Source organism: Micrasema longulum, unplaced genomic scaffold (genome assembly GCF_059751315.1).
Source record: "Micrasema longulum isolate JH-2025_06_02 unplaced genomic scaffold, ASM5975131v1 h1tg000037l, whole genome shotgun sequence".
In the NCBI taxonomy this organism is placed as follows: domain Eukaryota; kingdom Metazoa; phylum Arthropoda; class Insecta; order Trichoptera; family Brachycentridae; genus Micrasema; species Micrasema longulum.
In genome coordinates this window covers 925,704-936,598 of record NW_028277244.1, presented here as the reverse complement: position 1 = coordinate 936,598, position 10,895 = coordinate 925,704, and the positions used below count along the sequence as shown (strand labels likewise).

General features: G+C 30.9%; 2 protein-coding genes across 3 annotated transcripts; one reads left to right on the top strand and one right to left on the bottom strand.

Annotated features, from left to right (window-relative positions):
- Positions 1-1,742: 1,742 nt before the first annotated feature.
- On the bottom strand, positions 1,743-4,772 carry LOC148285405 (uncharacterized). Its single transcript, XM_088225806.1, has 4 exons — positions 4,442-4,772; positions 4,012-4,277; positions 2,325-2,456; positions 1,743-2,181 (listed from the first exon to the last, which is right to left on the bottom strand). Exons 1-4 carry the CDS (start codon positions 4,569-4,571, stop codon positions 1,756-1,758), a joined length of 954 nt encoding a protein of 317 aa, XP_088081932.1. The 5' UTR covers positions 4,572-4,772; the 3' UTR covers positions 1,743-1,755.
- Positions 4,773-4,957: 185 nt separating this feature from the next.
- LOC148285404 (cytochrome b5-like) lies at positions 4,958-10,526 on the top strand. Of its 2 annotated transcripts, XM_088225818.1 has the most exons (4): positions 4,958-5,362; positions 7,425-7,513; positions 8,928-8,990; positions 10,427-10,526. In XM_088225818.1, the coding sequence occupies exons 1-4, from the start codon at positions 5,255-5,257 to the stop codon at positions 10,500-10,502; spliced, it is 336 nt and encodes a 111-aa protein (XP_088081944.1). In that variant the 5' UTR covers positions 4,958-5,254; the 3' UTR covers positions 10,503-10,526. The 2 variants fall into 2 exon arrangements, with proteins under 2 accessions (XP_088081944.1, XP_088081953.1); XM_088225827.1 differs by lacking the exons at positions 8,928-8,990; positions 10,427-10,526 and adding an exon at positions 8,008-8,346 and having other exon boundaries at positions 5,008-5,362.
- Positions 10,527-10,895: the final 369 nt, after the last annotated feature.

Sequence of the window (10,895 nt, the reverse complement as noted above, 5' to 3'; positions counted from 1 at the left end):
ACAGGACCACAACCCGATCACAAATAATGCGAAGGTAATTTTTTAAAATTATTTCTTCCAGTATTAGCTTTCATTTGCTTATTTGGGGTGTATTGCTATCTTTATAATTTAACACCGCTAAGCTAAAATGGTAATGCAAAACAACGAGTCAAAAATGTTGAAAGTCATTAAAATTTTCATGCGACCCTTTTTACTATCTCCCCACACAAGTGCTTTTGAACGTCTGAATAATATACTCTTTAGCAAGATATATACCTAATACATTGATAATTTTCTACCATTTTTGTTATATTTATTATTCATTGACAAAATTAAAATTGTTTGTACAAAATATATTTATAAACTCCCTTAAATTTATTTTTTACATTGCGAAAATTATTTAGTCGAATCCTAAATAACATATCGTCATTGCGTCTGCAATATCCGTTCAGTGGCTTTAAAAAAAAAAATTAAACAATGTAGAAACTACCTTTTGATGATTGGTTTGTTTTACATATTTTTTTATTGACAACAAATGGAAAAATACATAATTTTATCATGAACAAAATTTTAATTTATTTTGTTGAAACAAAGTTGTGTAACAAGAAATTAAAAATGCATTTAAAAAAGAAAAATTACTTAAACAATATGTATTTAATTAGTATTATGAATAAAGCACTATATTGAGAGACAGATTCATCTGTTTTGCATTTAGACTACTTCGCACAGCAAAAAATAAAATTTGTGGCCCGAAGAGGCGATACTTCTAGGTGCCCTAGATTCTAATCAACAGAGGCCCGCAGGGTCGATGAATTGACTAACATGAGGCCCGAATTTTCTACCATGTCACAGCCGGTGATAGCCAACTGTTTCCAGCTAGATTAAATATATTTTCACAAATCTCAAACTAAATGCGGGTAGCTTGGATTATAGGGTGAATATGGTTTCATCCATACATTAATATATTTTTTACTTCCCGCTTGTATTTGGAGTATTTCGATATGTCCCAAACATATTTTGGCAGAAAATTAAATAATTTACGAGTAGGTCCAAGATGTAAGTGGGAACGTTAACCATATGATGTTACCATTCTTGGTACCGGCTACAGTTCTTCAATGGCTCCCTGAGTTCCTATGTTTCTAGATGTGGTTTTGTGTTTGTACCAATAACATAGTAAAACCGGAATAAAGATTTGGAGAACATCCATGACAGCCGTTAAATGGAACTCATATACCAAAATTGTTACTATTAGCATCTTAAACTTCGTCCTAATAATTCATTTTTGATCTAATTGCGTGCAGTTTTAGACGTTGATTTCCAACTTATGATCCCATACTGTATTATAGTGCAAAGCAGACTGTCCTTAAGCTTTGTATATTAAGAACATAGTACATTTATTAAGTTGTGCAATAATAAAAAAATGATGTTCAGTAATATCAATATATTCTTCCCATCTAAGGAATGGACCAATAGTAATTACCAGATATTTGTCCTTTCTATTACAAGGCAAGCACAGAACACATTTAGTTTTAAAGATATAATGTGTTCTGTGTTATATGCCAATGTTTTTATTACATTCTGTGTGCATAAGCATTCATATGATAGATCTAAAGATTGTTCCATATAAACCATTTTACTAATAAAAAAATTGGGAGTAACGGTGGGACAAAAATATTTTAACATTCTTGAAAAGTTTTCTCTTTTTGATAATAGTTTTTAAGGAATAATACTACAATAGTTATTAAAGAAATAAAACAAGGGCATGTATTAAATAATTTATTTGACAGTATAGAGATAAATATCATGAAATGAAAGCATCTTTTCCTCATCAAAATTGTTATTCTTATCTTGGAATGCCTGCACTGTTTTAACCCAGTTTAAAAATTCTTCATAAACATTTAAATTATCCAGAGCTTCTTCTATTGATGGAACTGTCACTAAAAGGCATCCCGGTTTTAATTTTTTCTTTAAAAACCTCCATACCTCTATCTGGGCTTCCGAATTCAAGAAAAATTCAAATACATTATTAAGAATAACAATATCACAAGATGCTACTACATCTTCTTGTTTTAATATATCACCGTTTATTATCTTAACTCTTTCCTCCATTTTGTGTGAAGTGATAATTTTGTTTTGCACTGCACACAAGTCTTCGTTTAACTCAACGCCAAATATTTTTGGGGAATTAGTATAGAAATATGCCTGTAAAAAAAAACATTAACATTATAAACATAAAGTTTTTAAAGGATTCAAATTCTTTATATCATAACTTGTTATAAAGCTAAATTACTAATATAATTCAGTACACTATTATCAAAATATAAAGTAAGATAGTTTTTTCTTACTCCGTAAAGAACAGCACCAATCCTGGATCCAACGTCTAATATTTTATAATTAGAACAATCTTCAGGCAATAAAACCCTAAATATGTATTGCAGCTTTGATCTTGATAAGGAGTGTGATATTAAAATGGTGTCCTGAAAATGTGATAACAAAATTAAAGAAAAGACATTTTATGTAGATGTAATAGGAATTGGGTACTATTCAAATCAGAGATTGGTAAATTAGGGTAAAAGGTTTCCTAGGGTAGGAAATACATGAATAATTATTGTGAAATTAGTGTTACATAAGCAATTATTCCTACAGTATTATATGTGTTAAATAAATGTAAAATATCATCTATTCACAAGATTTGGATATCAAATTTCACTAACCCTACCAGTGTTGAGATAGATAGCTGAGAAAGATATTGGTGATGTTTTATTGACCCTTTAAGTATCAAGTATCACTCGTTTTATATTTCTATAATAGACATCAGGAAGAGCTTGAAAATCTAACATGTTTGAGGACAACTTTGACTCTCTGATTTGATAAAACTCTAGACCTCTAGTGTCGTACAACTACCTGCTGTGTGGGTTATTGCAACAAGTTCACTCACTACAAAGAGTTCTGAATGTGGAACGCAGAACTCTTTACCACTTTTTGTTGATCCTGGGCTGCGCCTAAAAATGTAAAAATATTCCTACATTTTGGGATTGGACAGCCGAGACAATGAAATGAGAATATTCCTCACTAGTTGATGCGTAGCCACCTTTTCAGCGTCGAAAGACATAACACTGAGGTGCAATGTAGAAGTGTTGGTGAGGATTTAAAGTGTATCTATTCCGTTTTAAGTCACAACGGCTTATTATAAGATATATTACAGGAGTTATTATCGTACATGCTTAGAATAGTACAGATACTAAGGACAATAAATGATAACAGGACACAAAATTCCGCGATTTCTTCAAGCGGAACGGAAGATCTACTGATGTCTATTAATAGTCTGGATTCTCCTAAATGAGTTTTCTGTGGTTTTCTCTTTATTAAGCAAATGCAGAGAAATTCTTACAACAGCCTATAGTCGAAATTTCCTCCCTTACCCAAGACTACTCAGATGAAGATAGTATGCACGACACCTCGCCGTGCATATAGTTGAACTGTAGATAGGGGTGGCTCAGATCATTTTTCTGTGCTCAGTCGAGCGTTTTTCCGGGTGCAGCTAACATCTATGGAGCTCTCAAGTCTATGGGGCCAGACAAGGCGTCGCGTTAAGTAAACAAGGTTCTAACTAACAAAATATGTTTTTTTGCGTCGAACTTATATTATATTTATAATTAAATATCGGTTCTATCTGCATCAAAATTTTAAAGAAAAACAAAATCAATACTAAATTGTTAATGAGTTTATTAAGACAATATTAATAAAAAATATTAGATAAAATAATGTCTTCACTTTAAACTTTCATGTCTCAAAAAAAGTATGAAACTACATAGAACCTTGTTTCCCCAAAGCGACGACGGGCCGTCAGGTTTAATGGTAATAGTAATGTGTGGCGCGCGTTGTTGCGCTGTAGGGCGCATTTCATCCTTTTCCGCTATATGGGCGGCGATGTTCGATACAGATAGACAGGAAACAAAATCCACTTGTGAAATATAAACCTCGTACACTTACAAGCAAGGTCAATAAATAAAAGAAATAAGAATATAAAACCTTAATATTGAACGATCCACAGTCCTCACATTGCTGTTGTTTAATGCCCTTTTCCTCGAGTATCTGATCAACATCAGAATCCTCATACAGAAACCCATCAATATGTTGAGTACTTTCTTTATTACAGTCGGAATTAGGGCCTGTATCTGGACTCGTTATATTCTCTGATGGTAATATTGCATCCCAAGGCACTAATCCACGTATTTCTTCCACTATAGCATCTATAATCGTCTCCTTTGCTCGACTTCGTTCATACATTTGGACATCTGCAATCAGGTAATAGAAAGTAGAACACTTAGATGCGCCCAAATTAATATTTTAAAAGTCACCTAAGCCCTCTGTTTTGGAAAATAAGACGTTAAACTTTTGTAAAGAATTTCCCAAAGTATTACGATCAATAAAATGTTACAATTTGTGTAAACATAGGTACCATTCAAATATTCTCCAGAACACAACCATTGTTTAAGTAATTTTCCATTTTCGTTAATATTGCCGAAACTTCCAATAACCTCTAATACTTTAGATTTTGTATTTTCAAAATTATTCTCTCCTTCAGTCATTTCAAAAACTTTAAATAACGAACTTTAGTTGAAACTGCATAACCTATATTACTCAAAAAACGAATAAACTCCAAATCTAAACCAGAGATTACACATGTCTCTTAACCCATTAACAGCATAGGGTGACAGATTTCCCTGATTTTGACACATCGCCATCGACGGCGTTCTGTTTAGCAGACCGTGCCGTCGGATATTCGCCCAGTTCACCTCTCATAAAAATGTTAGTTCGAAAATGAAAATGATAATCTCTAATGTTTGCCTGTTTTATTAAAATAATTTTGCAAGTCCGTTTATTTTTTTAAACATTTTATGTCAAATAAAATCATTTTTAAATACCGCCCGGACATACGCTTGCTAGAAAAAAGATAATAAAGACGCCAGACGCCAGACAAAAGCAATAGACGATCGGTGGGTCGACGTTTCGACTGCTTAAATTAATTCATTGAACGCCACCAATAGAATTGGTTTGACGTTTGTTTGACGTTTTTACTACCTACCATTGATTAATTATTAATGAAATTTTCCACCGAAAACTTGAAAATTCATTTGGAGCAAAGTACATATACTGCTGACTGCATGTGCGATCGTGCAATCTCACTTCCAAGTCAGTAATTAACGTACAGAGTGAATTATTTAAAATAAATACATTTTTGTATAAATAGAACTATTAAACTCCTACCAAAATGTCTCGTAAAATAACTATCGAACAAGTTAACAAACATAATACTAAAAGGAACTTGTGGATGGTTATACACGGTAACGTGTATAACGTATCCAGCTTTCTCAAAGAGGTATTTATTGATTACTGTTCATCAATTTAAATATTCAGAAATAATTGTTTATATTGTGTATGATCCTTGACCTTATTGTATCAATCTTTCAAAATAGTCTGTATTTTAAAAGCCGTTTACACTTGGACAATACACGCATCAACAGCAATTTGTAAGACAAAAAATTGTCCCGAGACATCGCCACCGAGATAGATAGGCAGGCTATTTTATTTATTATACAAATAATATAATACAAAGTATAATACATTTGAATAACATTCCCAGGAGTTACTACAACTCAATTCGGTACTTAAATAATATTAACATTTTAAAAATAAAAGCACGTTCAAGGAAACTAAGCAAGTTTAACATCTTTATAACTAAATATATCACAAAATATATAAGCCAAAAAACTTTTCTTTTACAAACAAAATAGATATTTATTTATTAACGGACATTGTCCATGTATACAATTTATAAGGTTTAAATATTACAATAAAAGAATAGTTTAAAACATTTTTAAAAAGAAAAGAAGTATTGACAAACATAAGGGACATCGAGACAAGATCTGGACTATTTATTTAGTGCTCGTTTAAATCGTTGTAAACTTAAACCAAAAAAGTCCAGATCTTGTCTTGAGTTAACAATACGACAAAGATGGGTCGGGTCATTGGAGAATTAAGGCCATAGTTTGTTCTATGCGGATCGATAAACAGTACTTCATTGTTTCTTAATCTACGAGTCGGAATATTGAATTTTACTTGTCCCAGTAATGATGGAACATCGATTATACCATTTAGTATGCCGAATATATATATGGAGTCAATATTAGTTCTACGTTTTTTAGATATATAAAAACGCTTTCAAGAATGGAGGAAATGGTAGATCTAGAACTAAGGGAGATAAACTCGTTAACATTACATTCTACACAGACGATGCAGCCATTGTGGCAGTGGCAATTCCTGATGATTAGAACATATCTATCTCAACTAGTAAAACATAAAGTTTAAATACAGTTGAACTTGGTTTTAACGATCACGGAAATAGCGAGATCTCGGATGTAATGAATCAACACTCATTAACATTTTAGTTTATGGTTTTCTCCATACGCTTATTCACTTTTATAACGAGCTTACTTCTCGGACATACCTAAAAAAAAAATTGTCAACAGATGCGCAAAAAATCTTCAATTGCTTAAAAACATAATTTTAAAAATAAGAACCGGAGTAATAAAATCCAAACGGTCAAATAACCGAAAGGACCAATACTACCGGGCGTCGGGATCTGATAATGTTTATGACAATGTAAGTGTCTATTTACCTAATTGGTTTTTTTGCCAACATTGGAAAAGTATCACACTTAATATGGTTGAAACTGCTTGAAATAATCCAAGCTTTGTGAACTCAGTAAGTACCGGCTCGACACATCACTACAATTTACAACTTCTTTTGTATTTTATGAATGACATTTTTGTTTCGGGGTTTTTTACAATGTTTTTCTTTTTTTTTGTTCTATGGCTAATAATAATAAACCTTACAAGGCCCCACTGTATTCAGAAAGAATGTTTCAGATGAGAATTTAGAATATTTCAGTAAGTCATAAGATTATTTTTTTTAACAAAGAAATTCTACTCTAATTAAGTACTTAAGAGGATGTGCGTTGGTGGATAAATACGAGGAATTGGTATTTGATCATAGCTTTTCTGTCAACCTCTCGCAGATGCCTCCCTGATACTTTGCAAAAAAATCAACTGCACGTCGAACTGATTATGGCCTAACTAAAATGGTCAAAATTGAGGTCTCATATTCCCGGAAAATTAAACAGAAATATTTTTTTTAGTATCAGAATGAAATTTTGTGTGTATTTTTGCGTTTTCCAATATTTATCATATTTGTTTGCCGTACATCCGAAGACGGCAGATAAAACTAAATGCTTTTATAGGTTTTTGAATAGTCCTAACTCCGATGTGTAAAATGTGTAAAAAAATCATTGCTTTAGTGCTATACTCCATGGAGAAAATACGTCTGTATGAAGAGAAGTCAGACCGCATTTCCTCTTAAAATAATAATTATATTATTTTCAGCATCCTGGAGGCCCCGAAGCATTACTGGAGTTTGCTGGTAAAGATGCTTCCAAAGGCTTTGATGATGTTGGGCATAGTAACGATGCTAAGTATGTATTATATTTTATTACAATATTTGAGTTTGTCAAAATTTTTGTAGACAAAAGACTGGATTTCACCCCCTCGGGAGTCATTAAGATTAACAAATTACAACAAGGATGGAGAAACCCTCAATAAGGGAATGTGGAAGTCTAGGCATTTACAGGGCTTATGACCTGGCATTGGATGGTTTGAGTGGCCACTCTACACACTGTGTAACATTCACCATTTTGCCTATGTTATGGCAAAATAGCACATAAAACAGAAGGCGACTCAACTACTCATAAATGAGTAGGTTTACGTTTTGCCCCATTAGTTTATTTGTAGACGTCGCTCAATACGCAACTCCTGATTTAAATTCAACTATGCCGTGTTGTGTCCTTTTAAAGTGTAGAAATAGTGCTAGGATCTTAAAGAAACAGGATGGCATCACATTTCATGTTTTATTAACAAACTAATGTTTAAGTAGCAAATGAATTACTTAAAAATTGAATTATTTTTCCAGCTGTCAGATTGTCGAAGAAACAAAATAGAAATTTCGTTAGTGTTGCTAGGGTAGAATTTTTTTTTACCTGACTTTGCTCATTTAATAAAAGAACTAATGAAAATTAGACCTCGGATTAAACAACGCCGTGGGGGACATTTGAACGACATTATTTTTAAAACATCAAATATTATTTAGCATGATATAAAAATATCAGTTTTGTGTCAAATAAAATTTGTTTTATATTTTAAGTTCAAAGTTCATAAATTCAATTTACTCTTATTAAGTGACCCTTTATTTATCTAATATGTTGTGGCAATCAATGTTTCTGCGTGCACAATAAAATTTTAGAGAAATTAACAGATTGCTTTTTTTTTACCTTACATTTGTATTATGATTTTTTTTCCCATCAAGCAACTTTTTTTTCCCATCAGGCGACTTAACGCATGCGCGCGGCGAAAGTGTGTCTAAGTGGGGGAATTATTGGACACAGTCCGAAGTATTCAAATATGATTCTACGCTCCTTCTGGACTATTCTTAATTCTATGCAATCAACGTATGTATTATGTATGACTGAAGGATAAGTAGTATTCGTAATAATTAACAGATGTATGAAAAAGTAGCTTTCTGAAAAGACAGAAAAAAATTAGTATTGGGTTTATTCATTTATAAGTGGATATTAGATATTAGAGACAAATAAATAGTAAAAAAAAAATCTATGGAAAAAATTCAAATGTTCGAAAATCAGTAGAATTTTGATCAAATTCGGTAGGGTTGGCAACGCTGGAACGAAGGCAAGGAAGGGACCTACCCACAAATTGAAATGCCATCTATCACAAACTTGTAACATATATATTTAATTATATGTCATTAGTTTTGTTAGTGAATGGTTGCTTTATACTGAGATGTGTATTAATTTCACTTCTTTTTGTTATTTTTAGAAATCTTTTAGAAACTTTCAAAATAGGAGAAATCTCAGATGTTGCAGATTCGATGTATGATGAGTAAGTTTTTAATTTTTTTAGTACAATAATTTTTAATTAGAGTTATCTTTGAAATAGCGTATTCTTGTCATCATCAAAATGTACAAAAAGACAAATGAAAAAATAAATGCTAACAGTTAATTGTATGGAAAAACTTGTTACAAAAAAAATGTTGCCATTATTGAAAAACTACTTTTTTTCTCTTTTTCTTTTATTGGGGCCGTCTAACAAAACATGAGAACATCGGCCAAAAACAAGTTACATGAATTTACAAATTATAATAAACATTAAAACAACACAAACAAACAGGAATAACAATATAGACACAAACAATAGACAGCAAAAATATATGTACCAGAATAACATTTTTTTTTTTTTTACAATATACATAAGAGGTAAAACAGAGTATTCAAAAATAAAGGATTATTACATAGCAATGAAATACATAATAATAGTAAACAAAAAATCCCACAAAGGCATGGCCTGTCCATGGGTATACAAGAAAATGTTAATGAATTTTTGCTCCTATAATAAATAGACAGTTAAAATATTTTTGTGTAACATAAGAAAGAGAAAATAAAATATTTTGTAAAAGATTATATGGTATTTTTTTTTTATAGTAATTAAAAAAGGAAATAAAAAATATAAAAAAAAACATAAAATGATAATTGTAATAATAAACATGAAAGTAAACTAACAAAATTCCAACATAAATTGAAATTGGCACTAACAGAAAAGAAATACTTACAGTAAAATAGGAAGATAAAACTTAATAACTAAAAAAATTACATAATAAAAACAAATATAATCTTATAATAATGATAAATTTTAACAATTTAAAAAAATAAACTGTAAAAGCCAATATACATAAACAAATGTGGAGAAGTTCCTTAACAAGACCACACGCACGGAAGGTTCCGGGTTCGACTCCCGAGTGAGTTTTTCTACTGACATTTCTTGGTGGAACTGCATTTTATTTATAATAAAAATACGTATATAGTTTTAAATAAAAATAAAAGTGGAATAAAACTACATACGTATTTTTATTATTATAAATATAAGCTTTGTACATAATTAGCGAGGCAATAAATAAGCAACTCCTATTTTTTTTTTAAAAAGTCTTATTTTTAGTTTGGCATGTCCAAATTCTGAAAAACCTGGCTTGCCCCAGGTGCCGTGTCACATCCTAGAATATTAACGTTTTGCAGCCCTAGTAAATAAAAAAGTTTTGTATTTGAACTATTTTTTTATTATTTTAAAAAAGTAAAAACAAATCATTATTCACATTAGTGGCCTTTTTCACATCACTTTTTCTTGGGTGAAAATCTTCTGTAAACGATGCGTCTCACCCAATATTTTTTGGTGTGTCACCTCTGACACGAGTGCCATAGGTTACCCATCACTGCTCTAAAAAAATAAGTACATGGAATGTCTTCAATTTTTTATTTATTTTTCAGGTATATACCACACGCTGTTCTGGGTATAGCATTATGCATTATTGTTGGATATTCAATCAAACGCTTCTGTTTTTAAATGGAATAAAACAATTTTTTTTCATATGCAGACTTTGAATTTATTCTACATAAATTAACCTACCCACTTAAGTTATCTGTAGCCTAAGAGTAAAATTTACAAATACCCGCTGAATAATTATGACTGTAATGTAGAACAATGTAACACAAACAAAAAAATTTATAAAGTATTATGTATTTCTTAATAATATTATGTAAAATTTATTTTTCTATTTGTTTATTTAAAAAAATGAAACAATAAAATAAATATGTTTTAAGAACTATTAGTTTTATTTTGCACGCATGTTTATTTTAAGATTTTAAACTGTAAGTACTTTAAGGCTCAGTTATAAGGTGTATTTTAAAAAAATACGCCCATGGCATTTGATGCGAATCACAAAAAACTCACTTAGAA